This window comes from Misgurnus anguillicaudatus, chromosome 7 (genome assembly GCF_027580225.2).
Source record: "Misgurnus anguillicaudatus chromosome 7, ASM2758022v2, whole genome shotgun sequence".
In the NCBI taxonomy this organism is placed as follows: domain Eukaryota; kingdom Metazoa; phylum Chordata; class Actinopteri; order Cypriniformes; family Cobitidae; genus Misgurnus; species Misgurnus anguillicaudatus.
In genome coordinates this window covers 40,387,582-40,412,438 of record NC_073343.2, presented here as the reverse complement: position 1 = coordinate 40,412,438, position 24,857 = coordinate 40,387,582, and the positions used below count along the sequence as shown (strand labels likewise).

Here is a 24,857-nt window from a genome sequence, read left to right as displayed (position 1 = left end):
AAAGAACCAAAATCCAGTCATGGACACATTGCGGTAATGAAGGTTTTCCCCTTAAATGTGAAAACAAGAGATGTTTGTAACTGTATGCTTCTTATTTTGATACTCTTACTTTACATTTACTTTTTTATCAAATTTTTTAATTTTGCGGGTGTGTAGAAGCATGCAGGATTTATGCAATTTATACAATTTATACAGCATAGATGTATTATAGCGTGTGATTGGCTGTGTAACTCCGGAAACCGGATTTGATTAGATAGTTTAAATGCTAGTGGATCAAACCGTTTTAAAAACAAAGACCTTTTTTGGGCACTTTCAAGTTTTGTGACCTGCAACGGAGTGTGGGACTCCATGTAAAATGCTTTCAATCTCATTTAACCCTGACAAAAATACTTTTTCTGGAAAGCTTCAATTGGCTTTGTGAAAGCGATTTTATAGCAAAGATATGCCACAATAAATTTTGAGTTAATTCAGCCTGATCTTACTAGAATTTGTACATATTTTACGAATTGGCTAATTCATAAAAATTCATACAATGTTAATTGTGCAAAAACGTACGATTATCAAAAAAACTAACAAAATCGCACCCCTAACCCCAACGTCACAGGGGCAAAGGCAAATCATACAAAAATGTACAAATGTGGTTGTGATAATATTAGCCACTTAGCGTACAAATTGCAATAGCATTGGTTAATCGCTTTTTTTTTTTAAAAGATAACCTATTGATAATGTATGTATATATTGTGCATATTTACTAAAAAGTGTATATTTCATGCATTTAATAGGACACTTACATTTTTTTGCCATGGCACTACACTAGCCATGAACAAATCTTTGTAAATTTGTGTTTGTTATACCTCTTTGAGGTCTATATGAAAAACCTTAGTAGTCATAAATACTTTCAAGCGCGAATGGCAAGTATCTGTGAATTCGCCTTTGTAATTACTGTTGTCTTTGCCTCCATAAGGATGGTCTTGGCAGGTTTGGCATGAAAGATTCATCCTAAATCTCTTCCTCAGTTCCCCACACATATGAACAATTGATCCCAATAGTCATATGAAGTAGTAAACATTAATAACTTAACAATTCGCTGTCAGTTCTGAGCAGAACGGGCATTACGGTGAAATAACTGCTCGAGCAGCCGCGGCACTTTTAATATCTCCGAGTGTGTCTCCTGCCTCCTTGCCCAGACCCACAGAATGCAATTACTGGATTTGGGAAGTGATTTCATTTTGCAGAATGACGGAATGGAAACTGAAGGAACCTCACTACATTTCATCTCTCACTTTCTCTGTCTTTCCATCTCTCTGCAGGCTGGAGAATATTAAACCGGAGGACAGTAATGTGGTAAGCCGTCCTCACTCGAGGATCTCATCTTTGATTCTTCCGTGTACCCTTTTTGTCCCACTATTTTAAATGAAAGGATGGCCTTGAGAAACAAAGGATTGTGGGTGATTTCATTCTTATTTTGTTGAAAGACTTCATAATTACTAAACTCTAGAAAATGTTGGGTTGTTTCAAATCAGAATATGGACAATCCCAACTGTTGGGTTATGAATTACCCTAGGGTTGTTTTTACCTAACTATGGGTTGAAACAACCCAACACTTTTAAGAGTTTAGTGCTGTCTGTCATTGGTGTTAAATTTTATAATAGTATTCCCAAATAACTTTTGGACAAGCATAACTCACTGTTTTTTAACTATAGGTATATAATTATAATCGACCGTATATTAGTACTATAAAATTAAAGGCTGTATCTGGAGAAGAAATTGTTACTGAATTTGGTAACATTTAAAGGATTAGTCCATTTTCTTAAAAAAATCTAGATAATTTACTCACCACCATGTCATCCAAAATGTTGATGTCTTTCTTTGTTCAGTCGAGAAGAAATACTTTTTTTTTTCATGAAATATTCCAGGATTTTTCTCATTTTGATGGACTTTGATGGACCCCAACACGTGGCAGTTTTGATGCAGTTTAAAATTGCAGTTTCAAGGGACTCTAAACGGTCCCAGGCGAGGCATAAGGGTCTTATCTAGCGAAACGATTGTCATTTAAAATATAAAATATGCACTTTTGAACCACGGCTTCTCGTCTGTCTCCGGTCCTGTGACGCGCCAGCACGACCTCACGTAATTGCGTAGTGACGTAGAGAGGTCACGTGTTACATATGTGACCAGTCACGGAAAGTAGGGACACAAGTCGGATCTGGGGCATTTTGAGTTATTCATATATTCTGAAAGTGCAGATTCTAAGCTTTCCAACGATGTGTAACACATGGAAATCTGATAAGATTTGGAGAAGTTGTGGCCATTTGAATGTAACACATTCAAGAAAGAGAATGCTGAGAAATTTGAGAAAGAAAAAAGTTAACACTTTCCCTTTTCCCTGGCTGGAGAGACAATAGGGCTCATTTACATCTCATTTAGCTAAGCCATACCCCCTGTAAAGCCGTTTTGAGATACAGAGGTTCTACCATCATATGTAGTATTTTATTACAGAAGTCAGAATGACAAAATGCAAAAATAAACAGGACTTTTAACTTTACCTTTGCGGGGATCACAAGTCGAATCCAGTCTGTTTCAGATGTGTGAATCATCCAATGATTTTTGTCCACAAATGCGTATAATCCGTGAAATATAGATATATAGTCTATTTCGCACGAACTTCTGGTAATACAATATAATATACAATCTGAGGACTATTTACATCGTAACATGTAAGAGTATATCAGATTACACTCCGGTATTTACGTTCCGTTAAACACATGAACCCGCCTTCAAAGTTTGTATTGAAAATAGATAATCCAAAAACAGCACCGTCGAAAACGTGAAGTCCTTAAGAGATGTCACCAATCGCTCGCTCGTTCCTCCATCAGCCAATGACTTCATGGAAAATATTGATAGACAAAACATGTAGCCAATTATATAAAGAATACAACGATCTCTGTGTAACTTCTGTGTGTTTGGACAAATAACAGTCAGCCGCATCACTGACTTTATGGGGCGCCGCAGTCGGATGACGTCAGAGTACCGCGAGAGCGAGTCGAAATTAGACTACTCCGTAAGATTTCTTAAAGAGCTCTCGCGGTACTTTGACGTCATCCGACTGCGGCGCCCCATAAAGTCAGTGACGCGGCTGACGTATATGCGGTTGACTGTTATTTGTTCCGCCCCAGCTTCTTTTATATTTCTTTTGTTTTGTGCGCCCGAGCTTCATTTACAGTCTGGGGAGACGCACGCTATAAGTTTGGAAAAAAAAAATAAAACTCAGCAAACATGTCTTAAGGGACAGAGCAGCCACGTCACTACAGTCACGTGACTTCACGCTCGAGCCGGAAGAGAAGACAATGCTGAATAAAGTCGTAATTCTTGCTATTTTTGGACCAAGCTGTATTTTCGATGCATCAACACAATTTTACTGACCCACTGATGTCACATGGACTACTTTGATAATGTTTTTATTACCTTTCTGGACATGGAAACCGTACATCGATTTTCAATGGAGGAGACAGAAAGCTCTCGGACTAAATCTAATGTTAAAACATCTTAAACTGTGTTCCGAAGATGAATGGAGGTCTTCCGAGTTTAGAACGACATAATGGTAAGTCATTAATGACATTATTTTCAGTTTTGGGCGAACTATCCTTATTCAGTAGTCACGCTGTTCCCTTTGGGGGCGGAGGCGAAAACACAAGCTTATACAGTATGTAAATATACACACAGACAATGACGCCCCCCGCTGCACGCTAGAATCTCCGGAAAACATGCCTATTTTAACCGCAAAATGTACGCTTTTAAATATACATAAACTGCTATCTCAAACATGGAGAGGCTTCTTCGTGATCTTAACTAACAGATTCTGCAATAAAACGAAAATCACAAATTTTGAAAAAAAAACCTTTGTTTCTCATTTTCTCGAAACTTGTGCTGCCGACTTGTGTCCCTGGTTTCCGTGACGGGTCACATTTGTGCACCATTTTAAGCAATAAACTGACACAAAGACATTAATTAGTACGACATACAACAATGTCGGAACGGTCCTCTCTCTCCACACTTGTAAACACTGGGGCGTAGTTTGGCCTACATCATCCATGACCTCTTGATGTTATGACATATTGCGTGAGGTCGCGTTGGCGCATCACAGGACCAGAGGAAGACGAGACGCTGTTGTTTAAAAGTGCACATTTTTTATTTTTCTTGTCAAAATATACAATCGTTTCGCTAGATATGACCCTTATGCCTTGTTTGGGATCGTTTAAAGTCCTTTGAAACTCTGTTGAAACTGCAATTTTAAACTGCATTAAAACTTTTACATGTTGGGATCCATTAAAGTCCATTAAAATGAGAAAAATCCTGGAATATTTTCCTCAAAAAATGTATTTCTTCTCGACTGAACAAAGAAAGACATCAACATTTTGGATGACATAGTGGTGAGTAAATTATCTGGATTTTTTTTTAAGAAAATGGACTAATCCTTTAAAGGAAAACACCACAGTCTTGCAATATTTTACTATGTTCTTACCTCAACTTAGACGAATTAATCCATACCTATCTTTATTCAATGCGTGCACTTAATCTTTGTACAGCGCGTTGTGAATGTGTTAGCATTTAGCCTAATCCCATTCATTCCTTAGGATCCAAACACGGATGAATTTAGAAGCCACCAATATGGGTTAATGTGTTTGTTATTTTTGTTAAAAAACGAATAAACATTAAGTAAAAAAAAAGAAGCCACCAAACACATGTTTTCCCTATTTAAAGACTCTTACACAAGTAAGTATGGTGGCACAAAATAAAACGTGGTGATTTTCTAAGAGGATAAAAAATGAGAACTATATTGTATGGCGGAAGAGCACTTAGTTTGCATCATTTTGGCGCAGTAATATTGATGAAAGTTTGAGCGAGAGGTGGAGGTGTCAGGAGTGATGCTGTTACTGCGCACCGAGTTCGAAGTGCTGCAAACTAAGTGCTCTTCCGCAATACAATATAGTTTACATTTTTTCCTGCTTAAAAAATCGTCACGTTTTATTTTGTGCCACCATACTTACTCGTGTAACTACTCATGTAACAGTCTTTAAATAGGGAAACATGGAAGTGTTTGGTGGCTGCTAAATTCATCCCTGTTTGGATCCTAAGGAATGAATGGGGCTAGGCTAAATGCTAACACATTCATGACGCGCTGTACAAAGATTAACTGCACGCATTGAAAAAAGATAGGGATGTATTAATTTGTCTCAGTTGAGGTAAGAACATAGTTAAATATAAAAAAACTGTGCTGTTTTCCTTTAACATGAGTTACCAATGAATGAGCAATGTAGTTTTTTACTAATCTTTCTAAAGTTAATGCCAATATAGTTGTTCATGTAAATTCATTGTGCACCAACGTTAACTTTTGATTTAAAAAATGTATTATTAAATGCTAATGTAGTTTTGTAAATTGTTAGTTCATAATATAATGCAGTAACTTATTTTACAACTACAACCTTGCTGTAAAATGAAACTCTGAATTTTTATTTCTGTCCCTAAATAAAATTGTAATTGACATTAAATGTTTTTGTGCGAATGAACTATGATGTCATTGTTTGTATGTGTTTGTGGTCAGGACCTGGAGGAGTTGTTGAACAGAGTTAACAGCGCTGACTCTGCCCTCGATATCGAGCAGAGCGGGGCGGCCATCATCGAACAGATCCAGAGGGCAAGGGAGCGCCGCTCTCAGATCACTTCCGAAGAGATGAAAGCCGTCATAGAGGGGCGAGATACGGCTTTAAATAGGGTAGGACCTGATGACACATCTCCTAGCACCCCAATACATGTGCACACACCATCACGCTCTCCATGACGGGTCAACCCTAACACTTCACTTACTGTAGTTGTGTACCAAGCCAGAAACCTTTACACCATAAAAAAATCAAATACGACTCTCCAAATATTGACTATCTCTCCTCCTCCTGCGTTTTAACTCCTCTGCAAGATGTCTTTGATTATTGGTCTATTAAAGCACATACATCTGTGTTTATTCTCAGATCCTGCTCTGATTTAAGAATCAACACGCCAGCCACCTAATTCACATGTAGGGACAAATATTGCTGCGTAACCTCAAATATTTGGTATATCGTTCCTACACACATAATTCGATCAAATGAAAACAAACAAGCAGGTAGCTAAATATTGACATCCAGATACTCGGCTTCATCACAGAGTTCAAGTGTGGGGCAGTGGATGTGTTTGCCGGGATTTCTTTGTTGATAAATATTGTGTAGATTTCATAATTAGGGTAACATTGTACTTAAGTTTATAATTGGGTCTTGTTGTGATGTAGTGTTACTGTTATCAAATGTGCACATACAGACATAGTCGTAGCCAGAGTTTGAAAATGTGTTGCTTTTTAAGTAGCCTACAGTAAATGTATTATTTTTGCGTACTAATTTTGTAGCTAATATACCAAATTTATCTTTAGTACTAAAGATTTAGTTAAGAACATCTAAGTGTACACACCTGGGCTATTTTGAGACGCCATTTATTTCAATACACTGCCCTACAAATCTATTTATTCAGGTGCATTAAAATAAAGCAGAACTTTACTTCTTAATACGTATTTTTGTGGCATAATTTTACAACTTTACAAAACGTACAAATGTACTTGCTAGTATTCAAGTGTAGTTTTAGTTCATCAAGTATACTTTATTTTTTACCTGGGATCTAATGTATTCTGTCTTAATGTTTTTGCTATTTTAGACTTGGGGTACACACTTTGTTTGGGGACTGTTGATTAAGGATGGATTATTTATTTACTTTTCTTGCAACAATGCTTATTATTGTAATCAATTTGTGTAATACATGTTATGAACTTTGTTTAGTGCTCTTTTGAATGTTTTCAGGATGACTTTTTTAAGGGTTAACTCCTGAATTGAACAAAATTACCAAATTCTTAAAGGGGACATTTCACAAGACTTTTTTAAGATGTCAAATAAATCTTTGATTTCCTATCGTATATGTGAAGTTTTATCTCAAAATACCATATAGAGATAATTTATTATTGCATTTTAAAATCACCACTTTGTAGGCAAAAATTAAAACGTTTTGTGTGTGTCCTTTTAAATGCAAATGAGCTGATCTCTGCACAAAATGGCAGTGCCGTGGTTGGATAGTGCAGATTAAGGGGCGGTATTATCTGTTTCTGATATCACAAGGGGAGGCAAATTTCAATTACCTATTTTTTTCACATGCTTGCAGAGAATGGTTTACCAAAATTAAGTTACTGGGTCTTTTTCACAAGCACTGGGGACCCAATTCTATCTCTTAAACATGGAAAAAAGTCAGATTTTCATGCTATGTCCCCTTTAATGCTTAATGCTTGAGATTAGTCTTTCAGAAATAAATCAAAGAAATCGCTAACACTAAACTTACATGTAATCTTCATTATACATACACCAGTGTCTCATTAATTGCTAAAACACTGTCTAAAGAGGATTTTTAACAATGGGATCTGGCAACGCGAGTTCTGGACGCAGGTGCGAATTCTGCACCTACATTCTTGCGGTTTGAGTTAATCTTAGTCATTTTACACTAAACTTTATAGTAAACTGTCCAAACTAAATTATATACACGGATGCCAATATGAGTCATTTTGAAAAACAAATTAGTCATTCAGAGAAAAAATATTTTTTATATTTTGTTGTTAAAAAAAACGTATGAAATAACTGCCCGTAGGCGATGCAAACATGGCCGCCTAGAGATGCGACTTCCCTAAAGGGACTTTGAATAAACTCTTGGCTGATCCTCAAACTTTAACTACAAGTAACAAACTTTTATAGTGTATTTATAGTGTAAAAGGAATTGGTGCACTTATCTTGAAATCCGATATTATTAGCTTCTCCGATTTAATGTATAGAAGCAAGAAGTAATGTCACATTTAATTAGTTGGCTATTGTTTTACTTCATAACATATTTCTTAGCTTTAAAACTGAATAGGTTTTTGTGTTTTTGACCTATTTATGTCAAATTGACTTGTATCGCTCCTTACGATCAACTGGGTCCTTTATTAAAGGCCAACTTCATAAAAGAAATCCTGCCGTGCAGATAAATGCAGCTAGATGGTAAAAACCTGTGTCAATCTCTCAGATATGAAGAGAAGGCCAGGTGTCACTCTTCTAGCTCCGCCCAAACATCCCTGCGTCCATAGAAACGCTATGATTTTTCATTGGGGCCAAAAACCTGAATCTATGGGGCAATTTCAGAAGTAAGTTGCAAACCCCAGGCCTAATCCCTCTGAGACAGGAATGGGTCGGCTCTCTATCCTCACAGATCTCTCCGTCCCCTGCCGTTCCACCCATCTCGCTCCTCATCTCGCGGGGATTAGAGCTCGGCTGCAAGCAGAGGGCCAACGCATCTCTTTGGCCTGCCGGAATATGAAAAGCTGGATAAGTGCTGGGAGAAATAAATCTTATTCTCGCTTCCTTCCTCTCCTCGCAGTTAACGCGGAGAATAAGAGCGGCTTCGTTATGTGCCTGTGCCGGGCGCTTATTGAATTTCTTTTGATCTTGATAGAGTGCTGATCTTAAAGTGAGAGGGGAAATGAAGTCGCATCTCATGGTGAATTAGGACTGGATGATTGTCTTGAGATTTTTTTTTGCACTGCATTACATGCGGTTGCATGACTCCTTCGAAGTGTTAAGTTGTTGTGCCTAGTCTAATATTGTTCCTTGCGTTGTCAATTTTATGTTCATTTAATATAATTATCAACTAACTGATTATTTTTTCCTCCGAAATGTTCGCTACTGCAAATTGTATGTTCTGACAAAACACTTATAGACCCCTTCAAGGTTTGTAAACATTGAATGACTATCGGGTGCGCGGGCAGCATGGGGTCAAACTGTTCATACCATCCAGGCTTTATAATTTAATCTAACAGGGCTGAAAAATGATGACTTACCTCAAATGAAGTGAGCACTACAAACACAAGCCTCTTTGATATTTGCATTGTCGCGAAAACTTAACTGAAGACCTGGTGCGATTTTCACAGCCCACGACGTAAGTAGGCATTTTTGACGATACCCAATAATACGCAACTCAATCTGCTGTAATGACTTTTCTGACCCCGACATGCGCAGTGGGAACTGCCTGTGACGTGAACCGTGAAGGGGTCTATAGGAAGAGGAGACCATACACTCACCTAAAGGATTATTAGGAACACCTGTTAAACTTCTCATTAATGCAGTTATCTAATCGGCCAATCACATGGCAGTTGCTTCAATGCATTTAGGTGTGTGGTCCTGGTCAAGACAATCCCCTGAACTCCAAACTGAATGTCACAATGGGACAGAAAGGTGATTTAAGCATTTCTGAGCGTGACATGGTTGTTGGTGCCAGATGGGCCACTCTGAGTATTTCACAATCTGCTCAGTTACTGGGATTTTCATGCACAACCAATTCTAGGGTTTACAAAGAATGGTGTGAAAAGGGAAAAACATCCAGTATGTGGCAGTCCTGTGGGCGAAAATGCCTTGTTGATGCTAGAGGTCAGAGAAGAATGGGCCTACTGATTCAAGCTGATAGAAGAGCAACTTTGACTGAAATAATCACTCGTTACAACCGAGGTATGCAGCAAAGCATTTGTGAAGCCACAACACGCACAACCTTGAGGCAGATGGGCTACAACAGCAGAAGACAAAAAAGAGGCTACAATTTGCAAGAGCTCACCAAAATTGGACAGTTGAAGACTGGAAAAATGTTGCCTGGTCTGATAAGTCTCGATTTCTGTTGAGACATTCAGATGGTAGAGTCAGTATTTGGAGTAAACAGAATGAGAACATGGATCCATCATGCCTTGTTACCACTGTGCAGGCTGCTTGTTGGTGGTGTAATAGTGTGGGGGATGTTTTCTTGGCACACTTTAGGCCCCTTAGTGCCAATTGGGCATCGTTTAAATGCCACGGCCTTCCTGAGCATTGTTTCTGACCATGTCCCTTTATGACCTCAATGTACTCATCCTCTGATGGCTACTTCCAGCAGCATAATGCACCATGTCACAAAGCTCGATTCATTTCAAATTGGTTTCTTGAACATGCCAATGAGTTCACTGTACTAAAATGGCCCCACAGTCACCAGATCTCAACCCAATTGAGCATCTTTGGGATGTGGTGGAACGGGCGCTTCGTGTCCTGGATGTGCATCCCACAAATCTCCATCAACTGCAAGATGCTATCCTATCAATATGAGCCAACATTTCTAAAGAATGCTTTAAACACCTTGTTAAATCAATGCCACGTAGAAAAAGGCAGTTCTGAAGGCGAAATGGGGTCAAACACATTAGTATGGTGTTCCTAATAATCCTTTAGGTGAGTGTATATGGCATGTTTTGAGTACTGCATGTAGTATTTATTAATATGCAAGTAAATATTTACATTTATGCATTTGGCACAGGCTTTTATCCAAAGCGACTTACAGTGCATTACGAGGTATACATTTTATGTTTTCCTGGGTTCGAACCCATGACCTTTTACGCTGCTAATGCAATGCTCTACTGAGCTACTGTATATTGGAGCAGCTTAAACTTTTTTACAATAATGTTTATACTTTTTGAGGCCTTTTTTAGCAGATATTGAAAGTGGTTTGTTTTACTTCTGTTTTTATTTCACTAATCCAATATGCATCACTGTAATTGACAGACCTCAGATTTCTCTGAGACTTTAACAGCAGGTTTAAATAGTTTAAATAGGTTAATGTGTCTGTTCCTACACCCCATTTACCCCGACTGCGGCTATTTTTGGGTAACAGCAGCGTCAGTGCAGAGTTTCGTTGTGATTAAAATACGTTTTCCTCTGAAAGACATCTGCTGCCCGAGAATCGTAACTCAGGCTGACACTAAAGAGGAGCTGTGTGTTTGGTCTGGATGGCAGCGGTATTATTTTAGTCTGCAGAGGAAAGAGACAAGAGCGAGGTCTGTACTGTGAGGCTTGTTTGTGCGACCGCCGCTCTTTGAGATGGTGAATGTTGAAGCACTGAGGCTTGTCGGGCCACGAGGATGGTTTACATTCCTGGTAAGTGTCTGTCGGCCTTGGAATGCGCGCATGGAGAGGGGCACATATGGACGGGTATAAAACAAGCCCCCTTACAATAATACTCACCCAAAAGCTGGTCACATCATTGAATGTTTAAATTGTCTGTACATCTCTGTCAGTACGTCTCTTTGTCTGTTTGTCAGACAGCCAGGCGGAGGTCTTGTCTGAACAACCGGAGAGGACAGACAGCATCTCGTGGAGGTTCTTGTGATGTATATCAAGAATAATTCTCAATTGCTGAATTCAACCAGAACTATTAAATATAATCTTGAATTCGGTGCATTTTTTTCTTTGTAAAACTGTATTATTTTTGTTCTATTTATTTTGAACTATACCGCAAATGAGTCTGTCCCTCCAGGCATCACAGACTCACACAGGGAGTAATATCAGCGGTGTGTGCCAATGTTCTTACAGTAAATGTAGTAATAACTGAGAATGTAGGTTTTTACCCTGCAGAGATTTCACCTCTCATTGAACAGGCTTAGATACACATTATTTTCCCACGTGGCAACGTAACGAGTTTTTACAGTTTTAGAGCCAACTTTAATGTACTGTATTTGTGCACTGACGTTTGCTGTATAAATTATTTGGGCAATAAACTGACCCTTCACTCAAACAGAGAGCATAATACAGCTAATATGTTTTATACAGTAAGGAACAGATCACACAGAATGCGTTTATGGCAGTGGCAGGCACCTTTTTTGAATTGTTTTATATGGGAAGCTAGCGTTATGCACGCTGTTTATCTGCGCCCAACGACTTCATTTTGCCTGCCTAACGCGTCAAGCATTTTTGCAGGAGCGTTTTGAACAGAATAGCACCCGATGTCATTCACATTTCTTTCATTGTCCAATCGAATAGGGGAGACAGGCTTTCTTTTTTTTTCAGGCTGATTTTCTAGCAATATAAACAAAAACGCAACACATTGGGTCTCATTCACTAAGCATGCGTACACACAAATTTGTGCATGAGATGAGCATACGGATGTTTTCACAAACAAAACGCGATTCAACAAAAACTTTCGTATTAAAATGTCTTCTAAATATATGCAAAAATTCAAGAAAACCTAAAACCACTCGTACGCAATCATCACGTATACGCTATAATCCAATACTAGGCTAAAATTATAATGTTTATAGTAATGTTGATATATAAAATGTATATGATTATATTTTATATATTATATATTTTATGTTTATATATTTAAAGAAGAACATTTTCTGGAAGGCATTAAACTTTTGTGAAAATCATGAAAAATGCCGATGCTGGCTGGCAGCTTTTTAAAAAAAAACGTTGGCGGGGAAAGAGTTAACATTAGTGAATGCACTAAGGGCACACTCACATTATCCCAACCAAACTGCGGCCGAATGCGTTTGACCTCCAAAGCCTGGTTTGTTTGACTCGTGTGATCGCTCTGTAGTGGTAATTTGGTTAATTACGCCCTGACAAGTTTGCAGTGATGGGCTTGGGCACGGTTCAATTGGGCTTAGCGAGGAACATGCAGTGTGCCAGGGCGTGGTTTAAAAGGAGAGACGTCAATAGCACGACCACTCACCTTCATCTGCCTTCGTAAAAAGACACTGATGCATGCAGCAGTGTCATCGCGCACTAAACACCTTAGAATAAAAAATGCAGACTTAACATTACGATGGGCTCCAGTGTTAAAAGAGTGCTTTAGTTCCTGTTTCTTATAAACAAACGCATTATGACGAAAGCGTGCCCGGGCTCGGATCGGTCAAAGTACAGTGTGTGTGCGTGCTTTTGGGGGAGTAGGGAGGAGGGGGGACAATGCTCGGGCGCAGAGCATGTGAAAAAATAGGTAATTGAAATTTGGATCCCCTTGTGATGCCAAAAGGCAGTGCAATTTAGTGAAGCAGGAGAGAGAGAGAAAAAAATAATTAATAGCACAATTAATTTTCACTTTCAACAAACCACCATTATGGCGATCACTGTTTGGATTTTATCAGCTTATTTGCATTTAAAGCAACACTAAAGAGTTTTTTTTACCTTAAAATAATGTTTCCAAAAATGTTTCAGTGGTTGATCCACTCGAAACAGGGTGAACGGCACTTTCACATTCGCTTTGCAGCCCTCTATCCAATCAGAGCCAGCTATGCTGCAGTATTTATGACAGTGGTAATGGACAATTCCGCTTCTAACCTGTAGGGGGAGCAAAGAGCAAAAACTCTTTAGTGTTGCTTTAAAAGGACACACCCAAAAACGGCAGATTTTTGCTCATACCTACAAAGTGGCTATTTGAACATGCTATAATAAATTATCTATATGGTATTTGAGCTGAAACTTCACATATGTACTCTGGGGACACCAAAAATTATTTTTACATCTTAAAAAAAGTCTTGTGAAATGTCTGCTTTAACAGCCTGATCTCACGAGGGTTTGTACGTATGCTAATTCATGGGAATTTGTACCAGGTAAATCATACAAAAACATACAGGTTTCCCATGGGTCCTTGAAATCCTTGAAAGTTTGTGAATCGGGGAAAAAATTCAAGGCTCTGGGAAGTTTTTGAAAATATACAGACATAGATACAGATCATTGAAAGTGCTCGAATCTATTTTATGCAAGAAGTTTTCTGAAAATAAAAAATCCATATTATTCCCTGTGTAGTGTAGGATAATATCATAAAAATTCTAGACTTTTTAGGCACACGTGCTAATTAACACTTGAAAACATCTCGTGTTACGTATGTAACTGTTGTTCCCTGAGAGGGGAACGAGACGCTGCGTCTCCCTTGCCATACTTCCTGCGTCCCTGTAACGCTGTCTTTGGCAATATTTCAGATAGCGATATACTTTCTGGCTCCCACGTCACCGTCTTTATCAAATTCAACCAATAGTGAGGCTTAACGACATACACATTCAGACGCACTTACCCGTGGAGGTGTCGCCAAAGTGTCACCGCAGTGACGCAGCGCGTGTTCCCTCGAAAGGGAACTGTAACAATGTATCTTAAAAGATAACACGATCTAACCTTGCTCTCACTTGAAATGTGTCCCCACATTTAGTCCTTGAATTTGAGGGTATTGGACCTGGAAAGTCCTTGAAAGGTCCTTGACTTTAAAATTAACTAAGGTGTGGGAACCCTGAACATATGAACATCATAAAAAATAACAAAACCCCACCCCTTACCCCCAACCCCAATGTCTAAAAGAGGCAAAAGAAAATTGTACAAAAATGTATGAATGTGGTCGTACGAATTAGCCACCTGGTAAAATATGTACAAATTGCCATGACATTGCATCGTTTAGCACCTTTATGATAAGTACTGTTCCACGTATGGTTACAGTGTGATTATAAACCTGTTGGGGGAAATCAAACTCAGGCATTTAGACCAAGCATTAAATTCAAGTCTCAAAATAAAATTGTCTTTTGGTTGGTTTCATCAACTTCTGATTTACTTAAAGCAATTTCTTTCTCTGCCTCGGTTTCCTAGTGCAAGCGCCTGGAACAAGAGCTCCTTCGTGCAAAAGAGCCAAACAGCACCCGTCACCTGGTCGGCCAAAACAGTCGGGAACGAGCGAGCAAGGTAAAACACACACACACGAACCTCCCACGTGCTAAAAAAATAATGTCCTGAGGCCTCACAGAATACACGTGCTCACCCAAACAGCACCACACTCGAGTGCGACCTTCACCGTACGGGCAGTCCTCCGCACACAATCGGATGCCCTCGGACCCTTTATCAGCCCGTCGTTACCCTCTCCACTGTATCACTTATTAACTCCTATTTGCTCTCTCCTGCTCTTGTCTTCCTGCGATCTGAAATGATAGCACCACGGCCCGGGTCTCTGTTTGAACGTGGTGGTGGTGCCGTGAAGTTTCGTTACGGGTCTGTCAGGGAAACGCAGGGCAAACACGGAGCTGTTTGATTTGCCGTATTTATCTGATGCAGCTAAAGCCCTTGAGTTTAATGCGTGGTGCCGTAAAAGAACTGTCATTAGGTAGAGTTGAGTAAACAGGCTGAGAGAGATTTGATCGAGGCAGGGGTGCTGAGTCAGGCCTGAACCCCGGACCTTTACAGCACACATACTGAATATAATGACCGCTAAATTATCCACTTAACCTTGTAGCTGGCATGATAAACGTATTGGGGGAAAATGTGTTGGAGTGATTATGGTGACATTTATTTTAGTTAAATTACATGGGGTGTAAGAAAGTACAATGCAGGTTAGGCGTGGTTTAACTAGATGTGTGCACATCGCTGCAATGTTAAGAAATGGGTTTGTGTACTGTGCAAGGCTGTGCACTTCCATAAAAGCAAATATGTATAGCATGTACACACAAAAAAACAGTATTACAAGGAAGCTCAGGTGGAAGTGTGCATAGTTCATACAAAGTAGACATGAAAAGTATAAATAAACAGCACAGTTAAACATTAATTTCATTGCTTTTTCACTTATTCCTAAGATTAAATAACCTAGTTTGGCCTGTTTAGAAATATATTCCTTGTTTAATAAAATGCTATTTTCATATTTAGTCATTTATTTAAACACACTTCTTTGCTGGTTAATGCTTGTTTTGATGATGTAGCAATATGATGAACATTTCCTTTTTGTTTAATTTTACGATAGTTTTATATCACAAAGTTTTATGATTACGTTAGATACTGTTTGCATTGGGATGTGTCTGTGAAGATTGTGGTCTGGGAATGTTGGGATGCAACTGTGCCACATGGTGACGATTATCAGTTGATGAAAAATTATAATTATTTATAATCTGGTAAAAAAAGTCCAGGGAAAGCTTTTTTTTGGAGATTTCAAAAGAAAGATTATATTTTCCATTTAAGACTTTTCGGCTGATGGCTTATTAAGAAATATATTAAATTTTGTTATTAATGTAGCACTTGGTTTTTCTATAAATCCCCTTAATTATAGATTGACTCCTGGGATTACAGAGCGGGGTTTTTTAATTTAAAACGAAATGGGAACAGCTGTCGTAAAATTAGTCAACAGTGCCAGGAACATATCCACAAAACAATTTAAAAATGAACAGGACTTCCATTTATCGATTGACATTTAACTTTAAAGAAAAGACTAAGAAAATCTGCAAAGGTGTAAAAGCGCTGACTTTTCTTTCTGAAATCGTTATATTTTCATCTCTCAATTACGTTCAGAGAATTGAATATGAATGATTAATTTCTTAGTTTTTAATTACAACTTTTTAAAGAAAAAATCTTTTTATCCAAAATAATGACAAAACCTTTTTTTTTTAAATAAAATGGAAATTTTGGCTGTATTTAGCTGCTGTTGTTCATCATCATCATCATATTTCTTCAGAACTGTAAAGCAGCTGTTAAATGTTTTTTTGGCTTGTGACATTTGTCGGTTTATAAAACCCGGGGCTATTCCTCATCTTATCTCCTTTGTCTTTCTCTTTTCACCTCCACACCTGTAAACAAACCTGTTCGGCAACCATCTCAAAGACATTGGACCAAATGTATCTAAAAGCTTGGTGTGTGTGCTTGGTAGGGTCGGGGCTTTAACATCATTTTAAAGACCAATTGTCCTCCCAAAAATCTGAACCCGATATGAGGGATTTCCCCAATTCTCAAACAACTTAAAAATGTCTTAGTGAAGCACCAGAAGGGGGTTTGTTGTGTCGGCTAATACATTCATTAACCAACCATAAACCAATGGAAAGTTCCAGCTTATAAACCACCTTAAAATATCAGAAAAAATGTATTATATTATATTAAATTAGATTAAAATTAACAAATTCAAGTGCCTGTTTTTAGTCTGTAGACCCTGCACAATGAGACCAATCAGAGTCCATAAACTATACATTTTATAATTCATACTGTTTTTATTATGCCATCTATAACTGCAATCATAAATGCTTTGTATATAGGCTAGTGTTGGTTTCAAGTAAACTGGTTGCTTTATTGTGGGGGTGGATGAGCAGCGAGCAGGGGTTATTGTGGAGAACTCTGTCCTCGCACACAAGCACCTGTGTTTGCTCTACAGCTTTTCTATTCAGAGCGGCAAAGTGATATCAGACGCCTGCCCTTCGTTCCTGCCCCCATCACACGCCTGCCCTGTGGTCCTGCCCCCGTCACGGGCTTCATCATTTACCACTGCGGTCTGTCCGTAACTCACCTTTAATTCCTTTTACGCGGGCATTAGTAGATCAGGGCACATAGAGAGTGTAATAACATTTGGATAGTGGTTTTATCTATGGCACCCCAATGACTGTAAATTCAGGAAGTATTATATAATCTTGTGTTAATTTCTTGTTGGTCATAGGGGTTTGTCTGTCATCTGTTTGCAATTAGAGCTGGTTAATGTTTGCATATTCTGATAAGGTGTTTTTATTGGGTCCGTTTACCCATAATGACAATTTACTCACCCAAACCCATATTGTTTTCTTTATTAATATTTATACCACGGGGCTGTTGAATGCTTTATTCTGATTGGTTGAGAAACGTTTCACGGGGTATGCATTATTTTTTTTATAAACGCACACTTGACCTGTCAAATGTCTTGAAATAACCACCAGAGCAATGTCTGTGGTAACAATGGTATAGGGGGAATAATTGACCTGGGCGCATTACCCTGGGTGTGGATTATTGTCAAATTATTCAACGGCCCGTCGTCAATTATTCCTTACATATTTTGCAGACTATCTGAACCTCAGGGGTCTCTACTATGATAGTGGAAGATGATTTGCTTTTTTTAAACTTCAAAAAGAAAAGTTGATATAACATGCATCACTGTATGATTTTGTTATATAGAAAGCACAATATAATATAATATTTTTATGTTTACATTGTGTCTCGTATTAGATTCTGTGTATGAAGAGAATCATTTAGTTGAGTTTTGAATGATATAACCCTTACAAGAATTACTCCGTATTTTAGACCTACTTTTTGTAGGGCTGTCAAATGATTAATCGTGATTAATCGCATTCACAACACTCTGGGTATTTTGTAATGCATGTAAAAATTATGTAATTATCATGTGTATGTATGTGTGTATATATATTAGTGCTGGGCAAAGATTAATCGCGATTAATTGCATACAAAATAAAACTGATTTTTTGCATAATATATGTGCGTGTACTGTGTCTAATTATTGTGTATATTTAACCACACACACATTCATATATTCATTTCAGAATTGTTTTAATTATATATCATTTTTTTCATTTATTTCTAATATAGAATATATAAAAATATAAATAAATATATATAAACATGTAAATGTTTCTTAAAAACATACATGAATGTGTGTGTATTTATTTATACATAATAATTACACACAGCACATGCTCATATATTATGCCAAAAATCACTTTTATTTTGCGCGATTAATCTTTGCCCAGCACTAATATATATATATATATAGTATATATATATATAGTATATACAGTGTATACTACTATACAATATATATTCACATGTAAATGTTTCTTAAATATACATGAATGTTTGTATAAATTATAGGGGTGTAAATCAGAAAGTTTATTATGGTGTGATACAATGTCGATTTTCTCGACTTGCAATTTTTGTAGATACACTTAAACACTTCTTCGGTGCGATTACGATTTGATCCGATTTGATTCATTTAACGATATTTTTATATTATGTCCCTATTTAAGCAGTTACATTTTTACAAATGCAACCAAAATATATAACATAAACATTTAATTAAACTCTTTTAAAATGGCAACATCTCGGTCCCAATTGGAACAACAAACTAACAAAAATACACTTAACATTTAAATAAAGAAAAGTTAATAATGAGGGGTAAAATGACACACAAAGTCAAGCTTATGATGGCAACAGTCAAAGTCTTTCAATATTTCAATATTCTGAGGTAGTTTTATTTAAAAAAAAATTAAATTGAAAAGTAAATAAGCATAGATGGATCGTGTCAAAATTAAGGTACATCAAATACATTTTTTATGTTTGGCATTGATGCATTGGATCGTGAGAAATAAAATCGATGTATCGATCCATATTGATGTATTGTTACACCCTTAATAAATTATGCAAACTTTTATCTTGTATGCGATTAATCGCGATTAATCGTTTGACAGACCTATTTTTTGTAATAAACATGTATTTTTTAGCATATTGATTACAATCGGAAAAACCATGGTTTTACTACAGTAACCAAGGATTACCCAAGGATTTTAGAGCAAAAACATGGTTATTTTGTGGTGGTTTAACTACAGTGTTTTTTACTGTAGTTAATCCATAACTATTGTAGGGTAAGGGTGAGTCAGTGATGGCAGAATTTTAATTATTTTAATGAGTGTAATATCCATGATTCGCTGATGGATTTTTTTATTCATTTGTGCTTTGTTGCATAAGAAATCAGCAAGAAAAAAAAATAAATCTTACTAGAAATTATTTGTCTGTTTCATCTCGGTTTGGGTCTGGTCTGAATCATAGCTTGGCGCTCACGTGATGCATATGCATCTGTTGCGTTCCGATTTTTCACCGGTTACTCCCTGTCTTGTCTCTGCTGTGTCTGTCAATAAAAACTGACAAGAGGCCCCAATAAAAGACGTTGGTTCCTCATAAAGGTTGCATAAATGTTATGAGAGAGATTTACGAGCTTGTTTTGCTTATGAGGGATCTGGTATATTACAGCATGTTGTTGTCAAGCGAGGATGAGAGCTCACACCGTCCAGCTGAATTTGTTTAGGTCACTCTTAAAAGGGCAGGTGTTTTCTGCTGGATTTGTTCTTATTATGCAGCTTTCGGTTCCAGTTGTCATTTACATTAAATAAGGGTTAACACTGTTAGGTAAGAAATCCTTTTCTAAATGATTCTGAAGTTGAATCAGATCAAGTCTGGGATCTAGCTTTGCATTGAACATCAGAGTATCTCAAAAGCCCAAAGAAGTCCCCATTTAAAATTTAGTTGAACCTCAAAAGTGCCAGCTCGCTGTTTGGTGACCTCTGACATGATACGGGCCACGCTGCTTTAATTGAGCATCAGTCAGTGATGGAGCGCGTGACACAGCTGATAACCCCCATCACATCCTCTTCTCCCCACTGGGTCAGAAAGGCCACGACCAGCCCACCTCTGCCCCACCAAACGCTCGCTCGTAAAGGTCAAGGCTGCGACCCTCCTTTGCTGGGCTTAATCTCTACAGGTTGACACGTTACTCTGGGAACCTAATTTGGATAATATTGTAATGAATGCTGATAAAATACATAAGATTAAAAGAAGTCGGCTTTGAAGTCGAGCTCCCTTCCCTGTTGGAGAAAAGTACATATTGACTTTAGGGGTTTGAGGCTTTTTGATGTTCTCTTTGACTTGCGAGACCTGCGCTCCGGTAATTAGAATGATTGGGACCGTGCCATCGGAAGCTGCGTGCGCTTATTACGGGTAAAAGTGTTTATAGCACCAATAAGGGATTTAAATGCGACAAACGTTATAGTCACGCGGTTGTTTCTGTTGCAGTCTTGCATTGCGGTAAAATAGAATGTAAACTTTCTAATGTGAAGATGTTTTAGATCGCAGACTTGACAACCTGATCTCGTAGCTAATTCACAAGTTTGTAATATTGTGCGAATTCGTACGACGTGAATTATAGAGAAACGCGCAACTATCCAAAAAGCATGAATGAAACCCCAGCATCACAGGGGTGAAAGGAGGTTGTACTAAAACGTACAAATGAAATTGCACGAGATTGTGTTGTAATTCAGCCGTATAGCGGTGTGCATGCTAGCATTGCACTTTTTGCGAGTGACATCATAGTGAGGTCTTGCATATTTTGCTTTGAAGAAGAGTCCCATATACTGCATTCAGATAAGATTTTGTTGTTTGTCAAATGATGTCCTCTAAGCAACAGTTTGTGGTTAAATGTCTAATTTTGTGTAAAGTCATGACGTGAATCATACAAAAATGCGCAACTATCCAAAAATCACGAATGAAACCCCAGGGCCACGAGGGCAAAGGAGATTAAAATGTACGAATGAAATCGTACGAGATTATGTTGGTAGTTCAGCCATATAGTGGTCTGCACGCTAGCGTTGCGCATTTTGCGAGTGACGTCATGCTTTGCAAATTTCGCTATGAAGAAAAGTCTTATATACTGCATTCAGATAAGATTTTGCTGTATGTCAATTGATGCCCTATAAGCAACAGTTTGTGGTGAATTTGTACAACGTTAATCATACAAAACGTACGACTATCCAAAAAGCACGAATGAAACCCTAGCGTCACAGGTGCGAAAAGAGATTGTACTAAAACTTACAAATGAGATTGTGTTGGTATTTCAGCCGTATAGCGGTGTGCATGCTAGCGTTGCGCATTTTGCATGTGACATCATAGTTAGGCCTTGCAAATTTCGCTTTAAAGATAAGTCCCCTATACTGCATACTGCGGTTTTTGCGTAAATTCGTACAACGTGTCGTGAATCATAAAAAACATACAAATATCCAAAAAGCACGAAAGAAACCCCAACATCACGGGGCGAAAGGAGATTGTACTAAAACGTACAAATGAGATTGTACGAGATTGTGTTGGTATTTCAGCCGTATAGCGGTGTGCACGCTAGCGTTGCACATTTTGCATGTGACATCATAGTAAGGCCTTGCAAATTTCGCTTTAAAGAAAAGTCCCATATATTGTATTCAGAAAAGATTTTACTGTATGTCAAATGATGTCCTTTTAGAAACAATTTGTGGTTAAATGTTTGATTTTGTGTAAATTTGTACAAAGTGAATCATACAAAAATGTACGATTATCCAAAAAGCACGAATGAAACCCTAGCGTCACAGGGGCGAAAGGAGATTAAAATGTACGAATGAAATCCAACGAGATTGTGTTGGTATTTTAGCCATATAGCGGTGTGCATGCTAGCGTTGTGCATTTTGCATGTGACGTCATAGTGAGACCTTGCAAATTTCGCTTTAAAGAAAAAGTCCCGTATACTGCATTCATATAAGATTTTGCTGTATGTCAAATGATGTCCTCTTAGCAACAATTTGTGGTTAAATGTTTGATTTTGTGTGAATTCTTACAACGTGAATCATACAAAAACAGACGACTATTCAAAAAGCATGAATAAAACCCCAGCGTCACAGGGGCAAAAAGGAGATTGTATTAAAACGTACAAATGAAATTGTACGAGATTGTCGTGTTTGTATTTCAGCCTTGTTAGCAGTGTGCACGCTAGCATTGCGCATTTTGCATGTGAAGTTATAGTGAGGCTTTAAAGAAAAAGTCCCATATACTGCATTCAGATAAGATTTTGCTGTATGTCAAATGACTTCCTCTTAGCAACAGTTTGTGGTTAAATGTTTGATTTTGTGTAAATTTGTACAACGTGAATCATAAAAAAACATACAAATATCCAAAAAGCAGGAATGAAACCCCAGCGTCAAAGGGGCGAAAGGAGATTGTACTAAAACGTACAAATGAAATCGTACGAGATTGTGTTGGTATTTCAGCCATATAGCGGAGTGCACGCTAGCGTTGCGTATTTTGCGAGTGACATCATAGTGTGGCTTTGCAAATTTTGCTAAGAAGAAAAGTTTGTGGTGAATTTGTACAATGTTAATCATACAAAACGTACGACTTACAAAAAATAAAAATGAAACCCTAGTGTTACAGGGGTGAAAGGAGATTGTACTAAAATGTACAAATGAGATCGTACAAGATTGTGTTGTTTTTCAGCCGTGTAGCGATCTGCATGCTAGCGTTGCGCATTTTGCGAGTGACGTCATAGTGAGGCTTTGCAAATTTCGCTTTGAAGACCCATATACTGCATTAAGATAAGATATTGCTGTATGTCAAATGATGTCGTCTTAGCAACATTGTACGTTGTAAATTTGTTCAACGTTAATCATATAAAACGTACGACTAACCAAAAAGCACGAATGAAACCCCAGCCCTGACCCCAGCATCAAAGGGATTGTACTTAAACATATGAATGAAATCGTACAAGATTGTGTTGGTACGTATATCAGCCATATAGCCGTGTGCATGCTCAGGTTGGTGCATTTTGTGAGTTACATTGATTGCATTTAGATAAGATTTAGCTTTATTTCAAATGATGTTCTCTTAGCAACAGTTTGTGTTTAAATGTTTTGAAGTCAGTGAATCCTGTTGGTTGTAAGGTAAATATACACCACCCTCATGCAGAAGATAAGGCACAGGTATTTTCATTTTTAAAGAAAACTGTTAAAATGTCAAAGTTATCAGTGACTAACCTCCATTTTACAAAGGCCTGATTATAGCGGATACTGTTGAACAGTTACTCAAATCCTTATGATGAAGATAAGTCCCTACATTTATTAAAGGAATAGTTTACCGAAAAGAAACTTCATGTCATTCCAAACCCATACGGCTTTCTTTGGTTAAACTTTTTAAGCTCTCCAAAAGCAAGATAGGGCCATAAAACTGGTCAATACGACTGTTGTGTTATCTTCTGGAGCCACACGATAACAGACTAAAATCATACTACATCATCATTTCTTTTCCTTTCTGTAAATGAAATGGCACAGTTCATGTTGTACAAATGTTACATGGTTGGCAAATGTTTTTATTTTGTGTGCAGTGACTGCTAAAACTATATACTGTTATGAAATAATATTAAGTAAATTGTGACCCTGGGCCACAAAACCAGTCTGCTGTAAGTCGCATGGGTATATTTGTAGCAATAGCCAACAATACATCATATGGGTCAAAATTATCGATTTTTCGGTAACACTTTATTTTACGGTCTCTTTGTTACACATGTTACATGTAATTATTATAGTAATAACAGTTAATTATGCATAATTACGTGCAACTAATACTTAAACCAAACCCTAATCCTAACCCCAACCCTACAGTAAGTACATGTTGTTGATGATTATTACTTTGTAATTATATATTTAAGTACTATGTAACAGTGTAACCGAATTTTCTTTTATCCCAAAATTCATTAAGATATTATGTAAAGATCATGAAGATATTTTATAAATGTCCTATTGTAGATATATTATAATTGTATATTTGTGAGTGGATGCGATTGCTAAAATCTTTTAAGACTTTGAAGGTGATTTTCTTAATATTTTGATTTTTTTAAATCCAGATTTTCAAATAGTTTTAATCAAAATTGTTCTATTCTAACAAGCCATACATCAATGGAAAGCTTATTTATTTATTCAACTTGGATATATGAAGAGTTTCGTTGCAAAACAAGATAACCACCGTTTTTTTAATTGTTCAGAAATCGCGTTTTTTGGTTGTGCATTCCAATTAATTTCAATGCAACTGCAGTTGGTTTGTTTTGATTTAAACCTTCATAACTTAAAAAATACAGCTAACTAGCACCATAAAACAAAATAATAACATGATAACATAATATTAAACATGTTTTGACAAAAATGTTAAAAAATGGATTTATCTCGTTTTGCAACGAAACTCTTCGTATAATGATGTATTAATCTCAATGTTAAAAATGACCCCTTTGATTGGTTATGTGGTACAGGGTCACAATAAAGGACAGATATTTAACTCAACTTTCTCTCTATCTCTCTCTCTTTCTCTCTCTCTTTCTAACATCCGCTGTGTCTCTGGTAGTATATTGGAGGCCTTTACAGTAGGGCGGGCCGGGTTGTCATGTTTGTTTAGACAGTCTCCATTGTGCCTGTCTGCTCAGCCAGCTGTTGAGAGGATGAGTTCATCAATACATCTGTTTCAACGGCTGGTCATTAGCAGAGGCTTTATTGTGTGCAGCAGGTTTAAGGTCCTGCACCTGTCCTGCACCCAACAGTTCAGGGTTCACTCGCTTTCACAACATGCTACTGCCAATGAAACATAAATGAAGTT

General features: G+C 37.5%; 1 protein-coding gene across 1 annotated transcript in view; it reads left to right on the top strand.

Annotated features, from left to right (window-relative positions):
* The window catches only part of mipol1 (mirror-image polydactyly 1), a 99,055-nt gene that overhangs the window by 51,127 nt on the left and 23,071 nt on the right, over positions 1-24,857 (top strand). The window contains exons 9-11 of the mRNA XM_055172443.2: positions 1,311-1,344; positions 5,603-5,773; positions 14,514-14,606. Of these exons, the coding sequence (XP_055028418.2) occupies positions 1,311-1,344; positions 5,603-5,773; positions 14,514-14,606 (298 nt within the window). The remainder of the gene's footprint in view (positions 1-1,310; positions 1,345-5,602; positions 5,774-14,513; positions 14,607-24,857) is intronic.